A 20,478-nucleotide genomic window follows, 5' to 3' on the forward strand; every position below is an offset into this window, starting at 1 on the left:
ATTGGATAACACAATCAATGATTTTTCAAGATTGCTGAGGAAAAATATTCTTGGTTTGCGTTATCGTTTCAATTAGGTGACTTTATGGTGCGGCTGTACGGAGTGTTCTTCTATTTCATTTCTTTCATTTCGTTGTTGTCATTAAGTCACCAGCCACTGGGTCTGTGACTACTTAATGTTAATTCAAATAGATCTTATTTACTTAATGTTCGATTATCTTGCTGAATAGATTGTAAAGTTAGTGTCGTTACAATAAAAAAAAATGTATTCTTGTCTTATTTTTGTAAATGTTTCTATTCTATTTTAAACTTATTTTTATCTAAATGTTTTTAAAACATAGTTTAATATTTTATAATTAAGATTTTATAGAAATGTTCCTCCGTAGAGGCAATTAAATTCTTAATTAAGAAACAAATCCAAAATGAAGTATTACGTATGGAACTATTTTCCTTCTGAAGAGTACTACAAACTTTCTCTTAGTTGAAGTGATTTACATTATTTAGGCATTCATTTTTAACCAACTAAAACAAAAAAATTATTTACATTTAAAAACGTTTATTCCGATAGAATATGCTCATTATCAAAATTTATTTAAAAAATAAAATTACACCTTAAATTTTTAAAAAATTTATTAAATTAATCATCAATTGCATGAGTTTTAAATAAAAGAATATATTTGATGCGATAAGCGACTAATTTTTGTAATGTAAGAATGTTTTTGTAATGTAAGAATTCTTTTCATCATATTTAATTTTTTATATCAATTTTCAGAAATGTTACGCGGTTATCCTCTGTTTAATAAGTATTAATACATCATATTGTTTCTTTTATAATAAAAACAACCTCATTGTATGTAATTAGGCTTAATTATTGTAAGATTTCTTATTGATTTTGAAGTAAATTCTATACTCTAATTATTTGTAAGTAAACAATTAAATAATTTTTGAGACACGTACAGTCCAATAAGACTCATTAATCTAGAAACCTAAATTATTCTCTTTTCTCTCTCTTTCTCTCTCTCTCTCTTGCATGAAACATTCAAAACGAAACGTACATACTACTCAAATAAAAAGAAAAACCAAAGATAAATAATACAGGTGAAAACGAATAATCATAAATAAAAAGATACAGTGCTTTTGGATAAATTGTCGACATAACAGCAAGAGTGATCTAGTGGATTAAAAATCCAACTAAATATAAAATTTTTACGCAGAAAGCTGTGGATAACACAATATTATCATAAATTACCAATTTTATATTTGAATTTTTATTCTATTTAACAACGTAAAAACAAATACTTGAAACAAAAATAGAAATAATTATTACATCGATAAGTAAAAAAAACAATTAATTTATTTCATTATAGCATTATAAAATTTAATAGTATGACTGGAAGTACGTGGAATTAGAATGTATAAGTACAAAACCCCCCTCTCTGCAATAAACAAGAGACTACAGGCTGACGGTATCATTAATATAAGGCATAGAGAGCCGAGGAGCGGGTTTAGTTGGACTCCACAGCCTCGAAGCACGACACAGTGAAAGTGTATAACGACAGCGCATGCGCCAACAATCAGTATAAATAAAAAGGAAAGCGCCGGCCGACTCCCCCAGTGCCAGCAACATGGCGTACCACAACTCAGCGTGGATCATTCTACTGTTTGGATTCAGTAAGTCGATAAATTTATATTTTTATTTATTACATTAGTTAAGTGCATCAGCGAAAAATCATATCAGAAAATTTATAGATTAATTTAAAAATAATTCTAAATCTAAAACAAGTCGGTATAGTTTCCAAACGTAAATGCTTATTAGATGTAGAGAAACGTTTAGAAATTTTTTACAGTGAAATCGTGATGAAATTAAAGAGGGGGAATACAAGTTTATTACTTAAATATTACCATCTCACTCGTGCGCACGCTCACATTTACTTTTAAATACGTATTACACATTCAGACAAATACTAATGTACGCGACCACTTACTCAGAATCTACTTTCCAGTGAAATTTAAATTAATTCGAACTATAAATAAGCTAAATGTTTATTTACATGCAATTTAATTTGCTATTAAAATTGAATTATACATTCTTTATAAATAAATTTAAAAATAAGAAACAATAATAAAACATGTATTATGTCAATATTTATCAAGATTAGCTCGGACAAACTTATTCATGGAATCTAAAAAAAAAGTAGTAGCAAGATGCAAGTTAAATATTTTTATGAAATATGACTGCATAAGTTTTATTCACTTCTTCATTCTTTGATATTTAGTTAAACTCATTCTTTAGAATGATAAATACTATGTATTTATTTTATATACCCTGATTATTTTTATACCATGATTCATTTTAACCTCTAGAATTTACTCGCCTAAACAAGATAAATTTTCATATCTTAACACATGACACTTCATCGGTTTGATTATATTTATTTTATGATGTTTCTTATACGTATAAGCAAACAACTCAAATTTTATTATTTAATAATTTATAAAAAAATTATTGTTGCAGTTAAGCATCTGTAATGTAACAAACAAATTTTACGATATTTCTCATAATACTTTTTTTTGACAAATACGAAAAAAATTATTTTTAATATTTTAAACCGTTAGAAGAAACTTCTAATAATGAAAAAATGATTACGAATCTTCTACACTCCCATCAACTTCAAAATCGTTTAATTATTTTTTGTACCGTGTAAGTTAAGTATATTAGTCAATAAAAGTAATATATATATATACTTCATCTGTTGATGATAATTTAAACTAAATATTTATAATGAAATTCAACCAACATTTAGGATATGTTAATCATAATAATAACCTCAGGTTATGCTTTAAAATTACATTACTTGATTTAATAATTACATTAAAAGCGACTAGCTACTTTTAAATCGATTTTCTCCGACCAGTTCTCCTTGCAAAAATACGACGTATAAACGATGGTGGGAGGAGTAGTAATAATAAGAAGGATATCGAGAGTGTTTGTTGAAAGGCATTTGAGTGAATGATAATCATAAAAAGAAGATAAAGAGAGAAGGGTGGATAAATGTGGATGATGAAGGGGAGAAAAGGAAGGGGGCAGACAATGGACAGAGAGTAAGAAATAAGAGAAAGAGGTTTTCTGGTATCGAGGTCGAGCAGCTCCGCCCTCTTGTGCCAGGTTGTACCACATCACGTGATGATGTAATATTATGGAGGGGACATATTAAGAGGGGGGCAGAAATTTTTTTTTTAAATAAGGGGCTAATTCTGTTTTTGCAATCTTCCATTCACTTTTTCTTCCGTCTTGCAATCGAATTAAAATAAATAAAAAAATTAAGACATAAAGGGTTTGATATTTTTCATGTATTTTTATAGCTATTATGTCCTTCACATGAAACGGATATGTAAATAGGCTGTATACCTTCTAAAATAATGTTTAACAACGCAAAAGATTAATTAATTAGTACTTTTTATTTATTTAGTATTCTGTAGTAATTAATTTTCTTTTTTGTAATAAAATATTATCTGATGGTAGTTGTTATGAACATATATCATATGAAAGCTAGATAATAAGTTGAAAGGAGAAATTTCAAAACCACTTTAATCAAAAATACTTCTTTTTACTTATGTAACCTTCAAAACGTTCCAAACAATTTTAAAACCATTTTATTTCTATTAAACTCAGTTTTTGATACAGATTTATAGGTTCTTTTCTGATGCGTATTATAATAAAACACCACCATAATAAACTGAATTTAGATGTGTAAAAAAAGGAATAGAACTTTAATCAAGAATTCTAAAAACAATTCTTTTACTGATATGTCCAAAAAATGTATTAATTAATACACAAAAATATTATACGATCATTTCCATAAAATAAAAATTAAATAAGTCTGGATTGTATTAGGATAAACGGTTCGACTTCAGATCCAATTAATTCTTATTTGTTTCAGTTAATTTCCACCTATACCACTAACAAAAATATCAACAGTTTTTATTCTTTTCCTTTGTTTATTTAACTTCCTTTATTTTAATAGTTTTATAATTCAGTTCAAAGAGAATAAAAAAAATGCTTACTTTTTATAAACAAATTTTTTAATATCAATTAAGTGATTTTTTTAGGGATTTCGTATATACGTCAATATGTTCAGTATATATTAATTTTTTTTTTTTTTTTTTTTTTTAAACTACGATCTGTTATGATGTCCCAGACAACAAACACCGCATCTAATACGTGAATTTGTTAAAAAACAAATAGAATTATTGAGCAATCGAACCTTTTATTTTTTTTTCTACTTGAAAATTAATTAATAAGTGTTTACTACGTTCTTTTGTTTTTTTTTTAATGAACTGAAAATTAAAACCTGTACGACTGTACAGTTTAAAAGTAGATTTAAGTCTTTTATACATATTTATTTTCTTATACAACTTATGATCTGTATATTTCCATCTTCAGAATAATAAATGAAAGCAAAATTAAAACATTATTTTTTCATTAAGATATGACCGATACTTTTTTTTTAAAAGCTTGATTTAAACAAAAAATTACGAAAATAATATTTTGTTTGATAAGTTGTTTAATTTTTTGGCTTAGTAAGACAATTTATGTAAAAAAAAATTAAATAAAACGATTATTTATTGATTGATTTAATCAAAAACCAGTTTGTTATTATGATCTAAATTATATACTAAGGTTCACTCTTTCTAACAAGCATAGAATAATAAATACTTAAGTGGGTTAACCTACTTATTAAAAATGAAAGCCTATTAAATTACAATTTTATATCTTTAATTTCAACTGGAACATTCCTTAAAAATAAAATATATATCATTAATTAAATCTACCATTAAATCAAAACTTTAAATATTAAATAAAAACAATTTCTTATATTATTCAAAAACATGAATCTTAATAATTTTTAGGCCTTTAAAATAATTAAAATACCACTTTAACCTGATGGACAGTGATGATAACTGTATTTTAAAAGCAATATAACTTCCATTCCGTTTATTAATAGCTATTATAGAAATCTAACCAATTTAATTTATGAATAAAATTATTGTTTTTTTCTTCCTTTAAAGAAATGAATTTATAGTTAGAAAAGCTGATAGTATAACTGAAACATTGAAGGCACTAACTTGGTTTTACCGTAATGAATATTGACAAGTAACATTAAGATAAAATTATTATTAATATTATATACGTTTTACGATGCGACGTTTAACAATCTTTTATTTCAAGAGGTTGCGTAAAGCAATAAAATTGTGGTAATTTAAAAATAATCATATCTAAGATAATTATTACTTTCTACGGTAAAAATTACTACTAATAAAAATTATACATGAGAGTCATTGCGGGATAAAAACTCATTACCAGCTTTAAATTATTACTTTCACATATTTTTTTCAAAAACTCAAGAAAACTAATAAAAAATGAGACTGAATATAATGTGTACATAAATATATATATATATATATATGTGTGTGTGTGTGTATGTGTGTGTGTGTGTGTGTGCGTGCGTGCATATATTCTGCAATTTGCTTGAAAGATCAATTTTACATGATTTTCAATTTATTTTTTTAATTATAAAATACATAAAGTATTTATTTGTTTTTTTTCTTATATCTTTCTGTAATAATAAAATAACTTAAAATAATGCAAGTTTATTATCTTAAGAACAAAGAATGGCCTTAATAAAATATGCAAACAGGGACGTTCTTTTATTGCATCAGTCATTTAAACCTACAGTATTTTATTTCATACAGCCTACGTAAAAAGTAACTGTTCATTCCTCATCTTGTTAGGCCTTAATAAATCATAAAATTTATTATTTAGAAAACAAAACTATAAAAATCTACTAGATTTTTTCTATATTTATCCCTCTATGACTACCCTTTATAATCTATAGCTTTGTTATGAAATTTTATTAAATTTTAATCAATACAAAATCAATTTTAATAGAAATTATTAAATTTCTTAAGTTCTCCTGCTGCCAGGATAACATTCGGAACATTGCGATTTAGGAAAGATCTGTAATTACTTTTACGAACGATTAGTACGTGTAATTTACAAAAGAAACGAAACCGTAGTTTCATAACGAAATTTATTGCAAGGTTGAAAAAATATTTATAAGCAGTTTTATCTTCAGTATTATCCTAGTTAAATATATTAGTAATAAAAAGTTTTTAAAACAGTAGAATACAAAGCATTAAATTCTAAACAAGCAAAGAAAAGGAAGGAATTAGAACGCGTTAATATGAACTAGGTGCAGTAAATCATAAAAACAAAAACGATCCAAATATGGAGGTAAAACGTAAAAACACAACCCATTAAATCTTTAATAAAACTGTAAAAATTTATTTATAGATTTATGATAGTATATAAACTTTGTGAAAGTAGGTAAAAAAATTATTTATGTCAAGTAAGTAATATAATTTAGTAGAATTCTGCGAAAGAATAAATCAATAAAAATTTCTTTTAATCTACTAAGCATTTAAAAAAAAAAATTCTAAGTTGTTAAATATAAACTATAGCGTTGAAATTTTAGTTAAATAACATTCTTATAATTAACAAAATAGTAATTTTTAAATGATTGATAGTGAGGAAACCGAAAAGCTCATCTTGTACAACTTTGGGTTCTTTCTTTTTAACTTTTAATAGTAAAGTTTCCTACTTCACATCAGATTCTACATAAAATTTTTCAAAATTAACTTTTCACTAAAATAAGGGTATCTGATAAACGAGTATAAGCTATAGTAAACATTTGAAATCAATATCTCCAAGAAAATACTTGAAGAAAAAGGTATATGAAAAATGTTATTTTCGGAAAAAAATTAATTGAAATTCATAAAAAATATTCTTAAATATCTGCTTTATAAAGAGTGTCTACTTTCAAATCACAATTCTCGTTGATCATTTTATTCTTTGCATTATTTTACCTCTTATTCCTAATCGCAGAAAAATAGAAATATGTTTCGGCAATATCTTTAATTAATAGCCAACTGCTGATGAATTTATTCGGATTTTGAATTTCCGATTAAACATATTTTTAAAAGAAGTTTTTATTTATTTATATAGCTATTTGTACTTCTTTTTTAAAACACAGACGCTCTGTCGAAACACATTTGTTTTATAGGAGTCGCAGTTGTAGAAGTACGAAAAATATATAAGCACAAGAAACAAAAAATGTAATATTTTTTTTATGAAGCCAAAATTTGGGCGCCATCCGTATACAGAATTAAAGCTAAAAGTAATGGAAAAATTGTTTCAATCAAAATTTTCCTTTTCTAACTACGTTAGATACATTGTTTTAAATACATGTATATAATTAACAAAATACAATAAACAAATTTATTTATATACATTTTTTTTTTAATTTGTTTAGAAGCATTTTAAAAAAAGAGTACATTAAAATATCATTACTAATTTTTACCAATTTTCTTACTACTGATTATCTTCTACAAGTAAAGTTATAAATATATCAGTAAAATGCCAATTTTTAACAAATAAAATAGGTTAGAAAAATAAAACAAATTAAAAAAAAGAAAAGATAATCTTGACAAATAATTCATTTTTGGAAACAAGCTGATATTTGTACCTACATACCAGCGGAAGTTCATTGTCCTTATATGAAGTAATATAAAGAGAGAAAGTGGCAACAGGTAATAATTTTTCAATAGAGTATTACTTCTTTCACGTTTAAGTTGATTACTTCCCTAATTTCTCGTAATTTTGTTATTATAAATATTACTTAACTATTAATTCAGTTTATATCCAACTACGTAATTATAATTTAAAAAATAATAGCAATAAAAATAATGCAATATTATGTACTTTATACATAAAGGTTATGATAAATAATAACCATAATAGTAAGTGCAAACTATTATAATTGATGGAAAAAGTATCGGATCACATTTTTACTTTCTCGGCTATAACAGGAAAATATATGGTTCGGTCAAAAAAAAAATATTTGCATCAATATTTAGTAGATCAATAGTGCTTCAAACGATTATAAAACTTTTTGGCACATCCCACTCCAATGATTAGGGTAAAAAAAAATATTTTTTTTAATTTAAAAAAAAGATTTATTATAAATTTAAATCCATCTCGAAAGTTACCCACTACATTTAAAATTTAAAAATTTTATTTTTTTGATAGCCCTTATTCTTTAGTATTTCTTGAAAAACAAATTAGCCAAAAATTTTCATTTCCTTCCTAGAAAATTATAACTTTATTTATTTAGAATTATTGCTGTATCTTTGTATTTTTTCAACAAATCTAATTTTTTTTTTTTAATTTATTATTACAACTTAGAGATTGTTTTAAAGATTAATTTTACCCGAATGCTTCCCCTTGTGTACGGGAACCCCCAAAATGTAGAAAAAATAATAATTATAAGAAATTATTTAATCATAAAGATTCAGTTAGAGTTAAAATTTGATTTAATTGCTTAGCTTGATAGACTTAACCGGGAAAGGTTTGCAATTCATGACCGGCTTTTTTTAAATTATTTTATTTCGGTATTTCGTACTTTCCTGTGTTCAAGGTAAAATATTTTACATTTTCAGTAAATAATATTGGTAATAAATTAAGTAATTTTTCTAAATTACAAATTACAAATTGTTCAATTCGTAATCATGTATATATTTATATATATACAGAATAAAATGTGTATACACATCAAAATAAAATGTGTATACAGTTTGGACAGTTATATTTTATAAAAGAAAACCGCTAGACACATGATGCTTGTGTTGGTTTTTAACTTAAAGTTATAATGGTCCAAAATGAACACCTTTAACAACAATACACGCAATAGCAACAGTTTAATACACAGCGGTATGCTTAACTGTATTTTAGCAATTTCGTGTATTTAAAGGTATCGTGTCAAATTCATTTTCAATTTCTTATCTGAGCTGCTGCGGTGTGTCTGGCTGTTTTGCAAACAGAATGTCTTTTAAAACATCTAAAAGGTAAAAGCTCACAGGTATTGTGTCTGGAGTAAGTGCCGGAAACTCCAAAGCACTTCCTCTTCGTTCTATCTATTGCTCAGAAAAAATGTTGTCAAGAAATACCATTACCTCTAGATGATAATGAGCTGGAGCCCAGTCTTGAAGAAACTAGTATACTTCTTCACCAACAAAAAGGTTACGTAGAGCAGGAATAATGTTGTTTTTTAGAATTTGTAAGACATGCAAATGACAGTCCCTTCAAAAAAGATTGTCCTCTAGAAGATAAACCACATCAAATTATTAGGTTCGGTAAATTAACTGGTTTCTATTCAGTTATATGTGGATATGGTAATTCCAATAAACACTGTTATGTCTATTAAGTATTCCATTAAACTTAAAAGTGACTTCATCCGACCAAACGATTCATTCGTTTGACACTTACTCCGGTAACATTCACAAAACTGTACTAGCCTGGATTATCTTCATTTAACGCATAAAAGTTTTGGATGTATAATCTCTACTTATTACCTTGTAAAATTCTATTGATTCTGTCTTTTTCAATACCAGTCCCACGAAAATATTTCTTGATAAATTTTTTTGAGGATCGTGTAAGGTTTACATTACTAAAGCAACATTTTGATTACCCATAGAGGTTTATTCTATGCCTATACCACCCCTGCTTACATTTTCCACTCTTCCATTAGCTCGAAATTTATCACGAATTCTTGCAATTGTTACTCTCTTGGTGATGTTCCAAACTCATTACTCCACGTCTTTCAAGCACTTTAACTTTAGTTAAAGTTTTTCAATAACACTTCAAAATCCACTTACTTTGGTAAAAAGGCTACTGAATTTCACCAATTTTACTACAAAATAAATAAGTTAAATCTAGCAATGAGGGACAATAAAGAAACCCGATGTTTTGAACTATGAGTTGATAAGGTTTTGTCATTTTTATCCCTGTTCGTTTTTCACCTGTAATCATTCAAAGAGTATGAACATTGATTTGAGATTGAATATACTATTTTAGAATTTATATTATCAATTTAAAATTTATAATATTCTTACGACCATTTTTTTTTTTTTTTTAATAAAAATTACAAATATTGTTCTAGAGTAATTTTTTAAATCAAAAAAAGTCACTCAAAATTAGTACTCATCCAATCCTACTATAATTTATCCTATCATAAGATATATAATGAATTTCACAAACACCTCAAATGACAATAATCAGAGCTCCGTTCTGGTAAAGATTAAAAACTAATCTCAACCTGAAAAACACTGAGAAAAGACATTTGAGAAAGACATTTCGTTTTAATATCAGTTCAGTAGATTTTATCAGTAAACATTACATTTTTTTAATTTATTATTTAAAGATGTAGATTTGTTTTTTACAAGAAATAAAATCTTACCGACAAATAAAAATTAGATGTAGCAACCGCTATTTAAATGTCTACTAACTAAGTATTTAAATTTTTCTAATCTTTAATTGAATAAGATTCTTTATACTACCCAACACAATTTTACGATGAACAAAATCTATTTTGGTTTAGAGGTTAACACGATATCCATAGAAAATGTTTAATCATATATGTAAAACAAAAAACAAAAAGATTGTACAGTTAATAAATTAATTTCATGCTCACATTGCAATTATTAAAAAATTTCAATTTTTTCAATTAAATATGCAATTTAAAATAAAAAGTACGAACAAATAAATATTAAGTAATTACTTTCAACATCGCGGTAAAAGTTGCAAAAATTTGTTAATAATTATGGATATATCAATATAAATAATACTCATCAGCAAACGTTTAAATAACGATATATATTGTATGTAATATTTCACAGAAGGAATGTAAGGCTTTGTTTAAACGTGACAACAACACACGTTTTGGACCTTTCGTTTAACCACTTAAAAATATTATTGTATTTAGGTAATGTGGTCACGTATATTTAATAAGCATCGTAAATTTACATTTTTTAACGTAAACTTGCATCTTTTAAAAGTATATTGTTTCGTAAAACATTGTTTAAAGGTTTTATCAGTATTAAAGATTAATTTTCATGTTTGTTTTACCGAATTAATGATGTTTTATGTTTATTTTAAATATTCTTTAACAGTTTCTCTAAAAAAAATACACGATGTAATGATTCCCTCCCCTCTTTATTAGACACCAGTGAATGACTGACTGAGTTGAAAATTTTGTTCAAATTTTTTTAGTTAACTATATAATTTATTATACATATATTTAATTTTATGAATACTTATATTATATATATATATATATATATATATATAAGTAAAAAATAAGCAACCAATTAGGAGGGTGTAATTTTATGAACTGAATCCGTAAACTGTAAAAAAGGCATTAAAGTTAACAAGTTTACGTACACCTACGTCTAAACCTAAAGAATAACCAAAGATTTACACTTAATTCTTGTATACAATATTTGAAAATTCTTATGAAAATTATGCTATGTTATAAACAATTACTTAAAGTAAATAACAGTAATAATGTTATTAAAATTACTTATCATCGAATAGTAAAATTATTTCTCTAATTTCACCCGTATTGTGCACTTCAGTTATTTGGGTTTTATTAATGGTTTCTCTGAATCCAGACGAAATCAAGTAACAAAAAATAATTTAGCTTAAATTATATTGTAGGCAGTCGTAATCTCAAAATAAGAAAATAATTTAAGAAATTGTAAATTTCTTCTGTTTATTCGAGCATATTTCCCAATTTTTTCTTGATTTAAGTTGGAATGAGAAGGAGAGAAAAATAATTACAATCTTAGAAAGTTTTTGTCGCAGAATTCGAAAGATTAGTGTACAATCGAACCAACGTCTACATATTGTTTATTTTTTTAATTTTATAACTTTTTTCTTTATGAATTTAACAATAAATGTTATAGACTAACAAAACAAAGCACCCTCCCCTCCACATTGCAGCATTTTTAAAATTACTTTTAACAAATTTATCGAAAAAATAAAAGGTTTTTACATAACAGAAAAAGAATTTAAAAAATAATCACCATTTTTATACTATTAAATGGTGGGTTTATATTACTAAAGCTTTAAAAATAACGAATAATATTTTTAAACTTCTTTCTTTTTATTGGTATGAATTAGCGTCGCTTGTAAGAAATGGACAAACATTTTGATAAATTATTCAGGATTATTTTAAAAATTCAATTATTCAAATTTATTTTAATTTATAAATTATTTTGTAACTATTTTTACATATTCGATACATAATCGCATCATACATAATCGCATAATCACTATTTTATTTATGTATATACACACGCGCGCGCGTGCTTGTGTGTGTGTGTGTGTTGTGTGTGTGTATATATATTTATTTATATACGTGCACTAATCCGCTTTCCAAGGCTCTTTATTTTACAACAAACCTGATGAGAATCAAATACTTTAGTTTCTCGATTCAGATAAAATGTCATACACCTTCCGGCATTCTGTTTTTAAAATTAAATCGTTTGATAACCGATTCGTTAAAATCGGTTCAAATATTCTAGAGTTACAGGAATATAAACAAACACATAACCAAATACACTGTTCTCATCATGAAATTGTCTAGTTAAACCAAAACGTTTGTAATTATATGCATCATCGTAAAATTAATTTTTTATTTACTAGTCAAAGAAATGATTCCTAAGTAAAGAATATAAACCTTTCAAAACTAAATAATATGATTTTCTAAGCTTAATTTCTATATCGTATATTGATATAAAATGTAACAATAATTAAACATAAACTACGATTAAACATAAAATTGAAAATAAAACATTGCTTAAAAGTTTCCATATTTTGATACTTTAGCAATTACAGTTATATGAATTACAACACTGACCCTGAACTTTATATTTAAACATCAGGGTCAGTTTAATGGCGAACATTTACTTTATTGAATTAAATTACAGTAATTATTTGATGATCTATTCTTAAAATAATTGTTAGCTGGTAAAAATAAGATTATTTAAAGTTAATAGCACATTTATCATAATTAAAAATATTTCAAAGTAATTTAAAAAATTTACAAAATATTATTAATTCTGTAATTAAATTTGCTTAATATATAAAATATCACCCAGCGGAGTGTTTCATTGTTAATTCACACAAGCTTGTATGTTACTCTACAGAACCTTTATACTTTTCTTTTAATTTATTTTCACATCCTATAGAATATCAAGCAAGTTAAGAGTTTAGCAAACTTGCAGTAAATTTAAAATTCCTTAACTTTCTAAATTATGAATAAAGTATCTACAGACAATTGGTAACGGAAAAGCATTTCAATGTACAAAAAAGGTTTTTTAACAAAAATTCAGGTTTTGAATTTTGAATTGGTGAAGAAATCTGATGTGGGCAACACATGACTTCCTTGTACGCCTATTAAATTACATTTACACTTTTTTTTGTTATTGAATTATTATTCATCGTAATTTTTTTTTTTACAATGAGAGGTTAATAATTAATAAATCAATATATTTAAATTCAAAAAAAAGTTTAAAAAAAGGAAATGAAGTCGCATTCGAATCGATGTGACTCTCCCCTTATATATCCAAATATTTCATTGATTAAAATTTCATTTGACTATAATTCTGGAACCAATGAAAATAAATACCACTTATGATATATCGTTGAAAAGCTCTCTATGAGGGTTTACTACTACAGTTAAGAAAAACTCCAAACGTTTTTGGGTTTTGGGCTTATTTTGGACACTTTTGATTCGTTCGATTGCAATCAAAAGGGGAGGTGCACAACTAGATGTTACAACAGTCCTAAATCCAAAATGTCAACATCCTACAGCTAATTGTCTTTGAGTTATGCGAAATAGATACGTACGTACAGACGTCACGCCGAAACTAGTCAAAATGAATTCTGGGATCGTCAAAATGAATATTTCATGGAAATTTCCGGTTGAAATCTGGAAATCGAAATTTTTCGCGATCACAATACTTCCTTTACTTCGTAAAAGGAAGTAAAAAGAATAGAGCATGATGATAATTTTAGATTTTTGGAATCAATTAAGTAGGAAAAAAAGTATGAATTAAATTTTTGTTTTCTATTTTATTTTAGGTTCACCATCCAGAAATTTAAAACGAAAATTCTCCCTAAAAACTGGTGTACTTGACAAAGCATTAATCAAAACACTCAACATTTTATATAAAAAAAATAATTAATTACATTTTAGGATATATATATATATATATATATATATATATCCTAATTATTAGATTTTAATAAGCATGTAATCAGAAAATTCTTCCCACATGCAAATAAAATAACTTAGTCCCAAAGTGGAAATATTTTTAATTCTACATTCTGGAGTTTAACTAATGAATTTCTATCTACGAGAATGACAGAAGATAAGCTAACGCAAACGGTCTTCTTAAAACTATCCGATTTAAATGAAATAATCTATTTCAAGCTGTTTCAAAGAAAAGACTTTTTGTAAATAATAGAAAGGCTAGTTTATTCTTCAAAAATATCACGACTGTGACATCATATCTAATATTTAGAAACGGTTCATGAAAAGTATTCGCAGATATTATCTGTCATAGAAAAAATGATAAAAAATATTTCCATTGTTTTTAAAATCATTTTTCAAGGAACTTTGAAATATATTCATTGTTAGAAAATAGATATTACCAAAGAGGTATGATGTATTAGCTCAAAATTAGCCTATAAAAATATTTTGTTCGCCAAATAGTGTGGAAAATTATATCAGTCTTTTTTTAATACCCCGTGAAATTTTTAACGGGTAAAAATATCGATAAAGAAAATAATCTTATGAAGCATAGTTTTCAAAAAATATTTTTAAATGTAAACATTTAAAATATATTTGTAACGAAAATTTTTTTGTGAATTATTTTTATAGAATTATTATGTTTATAAAACGCTAAAAAGGTAATAAAGTGGCAGAAAACCGTTACTGACCTGGCATATTTTTTTAATGCTTTATATTTTATTTTAACAACTTTTTTTTTAATTAGAGCCTAACGTTCTTTTTAATAACGAAGTATTTCAATGGTTAACTTAAACAGAATTAGTGTTTTTAATATTATAGAATACGAACAGGCAGACAAAAATTCTAAAACGATATTAATTATTTTTATTTAATAAAATTTGAAAGTAAAAACCTTTAAAATTCTCAAATATCTTACTGTACACAGACACTTAACTTTAATTCTAGTAAGGATTACTTACTAATCGGTAACATATCAATTTAGAAGACAATAAAATTAATTTGTCAAGTTAACTTGAAATTAAAATTAAAATTTACCTAACGTAAAATATTTTATAATATCATAAAATAACTTTTTTCTTCATTTTATTAAAAAAATCGATTCAATAATAAATAGTTAACTTTAAAAACAATCTTCTTGTATTCTGCATTAGAAAGTTGCAATATTTAAAATACCGGTTAAAAGCCAGTTTTTCATCTACTTCCTTGTAATGGTCAAACATACACATACTCGTAAACTACAATCACCTGTTTCACTTAATAGTTAAAGCATTAAGAAACAGAAGCAACAATTAGCAAAGTATAATACATTTATCGACGATAAAATAAATCATATTCATTTAGCTCGGGATTCAAAAACATTTTAAATTAAATTACACGTAGCCAATCTGTTTATTGTTACAATAATTTTTTTTTTGAAATATCAATTAATTTTATAAATATAAGTTTCACGATCAGATTAGATATAATTCTAAAATTCACAATTTCAACTAGAATATTGTTTTTCATATAGAAGCGATGAAGAATTTGAAACTCCTAATATTAAATCGTTATTTTTTTCAGAATTAAATATTAAAAGTTTAGTCAAAAGATCTATTAATGCAATACCTGTAACACACATTTCGCAAATATCTATGTACCGTATGAATCGGAAGACCAGCTTATTATCTTCATTTGTATATATCCGGGCACCAAACAAAAACGGCCAAACGTATTTAACGACACACCAATTTTAAGCCTGTTTGATTTTTAATTAAAGTATTAATTACGTCTTAACATAAAAAAATTACGGGGAGGAACTTCACCTTCCGGCAAAAAAAAAAATTTGAACTAAATAACAATAGAACGAAGATGAAGATCCATAAAATAAAAATAAAATAGTAATAAAAATCTCTTAGCTTCTAACCAAAGACACGTCTCGAACATTTTTGACCATTACTCCATCATTCTTTAGTACTACACAAAACATTTTAATAGGTTATGTTGACTTCTTAAATTTTACGTTAACCAAAAAAAAAATTTCGTTTGAAGACTGAATTTAAACTAATTAATTTATAAATTAAAGCAAAAAGGATTCTATGGATAATAAAAAATATACATCACCAATAGAAATAATTCAACATCTATGAAATTACAAAGAATTTAAACCAAGTGAAAAAAATTCAACATTATATCAGCTAATATTTTTAAATTAAATTTAAAACAAGATTATATATTCAAATTATTTTTATTTATAAAAGTAATAAATGTTAAAATACTAAAAATTCTAACAATAAACTTGATGTTATCCTGTAGATTAGAATGCTGCAATCTAAACTGTACTTCAATGAAATAAATGAACTTAATCCAAATGTTCTAACTAAATTGTTAAAATAAATCATGTATTATTTTTTATTAAATTAGTTAATTATTTACACATTATGTAGATAAACTAAGTTTATGGTTTTAAATTTATCATTGGAGAACATGAAAAATTTTAAAATGTATAAACTGTTTCGAACTAACTTGCCATTTTAAATTAATTAACAAGATAACAATTTTATTCTAATATATTATACAAAAATTTTGTTAAGAAAAATAAATTTCTTGGTAAATTTTAACATTTATTTTTATGAAGGTATGATTATAAAAATACTTAAAATATTTTTAAAAACTTATAAAAATACTTTTGTGTAGACATAAATACTCATTTAAAGATAAAGAGTATTTAAAGTTAGACTCCAAAAAAAAGAAAAATGTTGAATGGTTCATCAATTAAAAGAAAGTTCAATTCATTATGCTTTGGGAGTAGATTACATAAGTAACAAATCACTCTAAAATAGATTAATTTTACCATTAAAATTAGTATTTTCAGTATCTCTTCATATTTTAAGAAAGCTTTCTCCAAATATTTTTCTCTAAAATGTAATAATGAAGAAAACTGGTATTTACATTCCCTCAAAAAAAAATTAATTTACTCAATATTAAATTTCTAAAAAAGCATCTCCAGTAAATCACCGATCTACGAAAGTTGATACACAAGTCTTTTGTGTAACATGAATACAGCATACATAATTTGATGTAGAAGTAGAACACTTTAAAAATATTCTTTGTTCTACAGGATGCATTTCATTCATGTATTTTTAAATTTAATGAATAAGTTTGATTATTTTCTAAAATATTCTGTACAATTTGTTGTACTCGAGAAAAACGAAAAATTTTTTTAAATATTATGGTATATTGTTGAGGCTTTAAACTGTGATGATAAAAATTAAAAAGAATTGAAAATGACATCCAGCCAATCTATTGGTTGAACATTGTTATAGTTAAATTGAAGTCACTAACTTAAAGATAATCGGCCTGAGATTGGAAAAAATAATTGCCTAACTATATTTAGGGTTACAACCTGTTATAAGGTGGAATAAAAATACATGGATCCTTCTATTTAAATTTAAAAATAATTATAACAATGATGATGGTTAGTAAATCTCTTCCACATCAAAACAATAACAGTAACCTCCATTTTTTGTCTAAAAGTTATGTTTATAGTATAAAATACACATACTTTATTTACCTGTGATAAATAAGACATCATATAATTATTTAAATATTGTTTGATTTCATTTTAATAGGTTTAGCGTTATTAACAGAAGCAGCAGTAAGAGAAAAGAGGCAAGATGATGAAGGCGACGGTGAAGGTAATGAGGACCAGTCAATTGACGAACTCTGCAAGGACCGTCCTCCAGATGAATATTTTAGATTAACAACTTCTGGTGATTGTAGAGATGTTGTAAGGTAAAGTGAAGTTTCATTTTTTATAACACCGATATGACAAAAATATTCCATCCACAAAAATACTAAATTAAGAGGCAACAGTTGATTATTCATCATACTAATTTAAGGGATTATATCATACTAATAATAGAAATAGTTAATAATAATAGCATTATGCTGTCTGCACATACCTTTAGCACCTGCAAGCAATTTATAACATTATTAAAGGCAAAATTTTCCCTTTTTTTCATTTAAAAGGTTTCATGTAATAGACAAGCATTTTATAAATACTGACTAAGAGATATTCATAATGAAGACATTTCATTTCAACAATTTATTCAAGCAAAAATGATCAAAATCTATTAAAAGTAGTTTACTGGTCTACCACACATTTTTATATATACTGATATGCAGATAAAATTTGCCTCTAAGCAGAGTATTAAAAAATCAAAGAAGATTCTGGGTTCTGAACACTTGAAATTATAGTTTTTCTTTATGGATAAAAAAATCATTATCAAGAAAGTTCCATTTCTGGTGATTCCAAGAGTATAAGGTTTTTTCTGACTTTAACAATCATAGCTAGTAATAATGGAACAGGTCTTTCAAAAACAAAAAATATTAAATACGAGTATACACTCAGTTTATTATCAATATTATTTCCATAATTGAAGTATTAGAAATGGTAATAGAAGAATAGAGTAGTAATAGAATAGAGTAGTACAGTCCTCCAAAAGGAGAAGTATAATTACCACCTTAATAAGTGAAAAATGTGTGTTAAGTGTAAAGAATGTTTTTATCATTGTCATTAGTGTAGTATTATTATTCTTAGTAGTTAACTTGTATACAGAAAACTGTCAATTATAGTTTACAAAAAAAAAATATTAATTAAGCGAGCATTTCAATTGTTTACCAATTATCAACAGTAGGTAAAAGAGGATACTAAAACTAATAAATATTAGTATAAATAAAAAAAGGAAGTCTATAAGAAATATGAACAACAGCACAATAATACAAAACAAAAGAAAAAAGTAATAATTATGAAATACTAAAGGAGTGCTTTATCTGGATTTATAAAAATAAAAATTAATAAAATCAAATCTCTCTCTCTCTCTCTCTCTAAATATATATATATATATATATAAAATATACGATGTTATAAAATATAATCTACATAAATGTGTGTGTGTGTGTATGTTTGTGCATGGGTACATATGTGTGTGTGTAAAAACACACTTACAAAACACTATAGTGTTTTGTAAGTGTGCTTACAAAATAATATGACCATTTCAGTTTAGTAAATGACTTTTTTCTACTTTTTTCAAGTTTTTATAGTTATTTTTACATTTACTTATTATCTCTAATCCACTGATTACAATTGTTTAATAATTGATTTGCCATCTAGTTCTTTTTCTTTTTTTGTAAACGTTATAATGTTTTTTATTAATGATTTTATCTTAATAATTGTTCAGAATAATTCTTTGTTTGTAAATAAAATTATTTTTTATTTGATTTTTACAATCACTTTTAATTATAATATATTAATAATTACAAGTTTATTTATTACATTATGTATGACTGTTAAAATTTAGAAAATGTTATTAGTTCATTGTATGTTTTAGTATAATACATTTTGTAAATTTAAACTAATTCTTGTAAAAGTTGATTATGTAATGTGCATGTATTATAGTGTTGAAAAAAAATTCTTAAGCCTGACCAAGTGCCTGAATTTCTCCACTGAATGAAAAATACTGTAGAATTATAGTAGAAACCATTTTTATAGAGAAGAAGCACTAATTTATAAGCATATAATTTGATAGAGCCAGTGCTCCATCATAATGCTCAAAACATTATTTCATAGAAACACCTATCCTAATTTTTTGTAAATACTATTCAAAAATAAAATCTACTAACTAAAGTAATATTTTTTTTAAGAGTTTTTTCTTCTTAAAATATATAAAATAAAACTGCTATATAAAATGATAGAAAATAAATGTACAAGATAAAAATCTACATACAATTTAAATTAAGCATTACAAAAGCAAAAAATCAATTTATATTGACAGAAAATGCAGAAATAAAAAAATGCATTACTATACAAACAACTGAATGCATAGCTACAAATTCATAACGGTCCCTTCATGAAGGTCATACTTAAAAGGCAAACCTAATAAGTAGTAGCAATAGTGGCAAGTGAGCGTAGCATTACATGACGTTTCCTACACAATTCAATGCCATTCTACTGAATATTTAGATAACTGTTTATATGCATATAAAAAAATATATATACAGTAAATCTGCTTCCTGAAGGCTTATATTCAGTCTTTACATTTAACATCTACTAAATGGCAAGGGTCAAAATAATAACTATTATTATATGATAATGTTATTTCTATTGTCTACACATTAAAATATATGTGGGCAGATATTGGCCACACCTATCTTTTTTTATTATTTAATTATAATATAATGTTAAAACAGTACATTCACCTAATGTATAAATAATACAGTAACTG

General features: G+C 25.1%; 1 protein-coding gene across 2 annotated transcripts in view; it reads left to right on the forward strand.

Annotated features, from left to right (window-relative positions):
• Positions 1–1,485: 1,485 nt before the first annotated feature.
• Positions 1,486–20,478, forward strand: part of verm (LDLa and CE4_CDA_like_1 domain-containing protein vermiform) — a 41,604-nt gene continuing 22,611 nt past the window's right edge. The window contains exons 1-2 of one of the 2 annotated variants that reach the window (XM_075356252.1): positions 1,486–1,670; positions 17,824–17,986. In XM_075356252.1, coding sequence (XP_075212367.1) covers positions 1,625–1,670; positions 17,824–17,986 — 209 coding nt within the window. In that variant the 5' untranslated portion in view covers positions 1,486–1,624. The remainder of the gene's footprint in view (positions 1,671–17,823; positions 17,987–20,478) is intronic. The other variant, XM_075356251.1, reaches the window with a different exon arrangement.

This window comes from Lycorma delicatula, chromosome 2, assembly GCF_047948215.1.
Source record: "Lycorma delicatula isolate Av1 chromosome 2, ASM4794821v1, whole genome shotgun sequence".
NCBI lineage: Eukaryota > Metazoa > Arthropoda > Insecta > Hemiptera > Fulgoridae > Lycorma > Lycorma delicatula.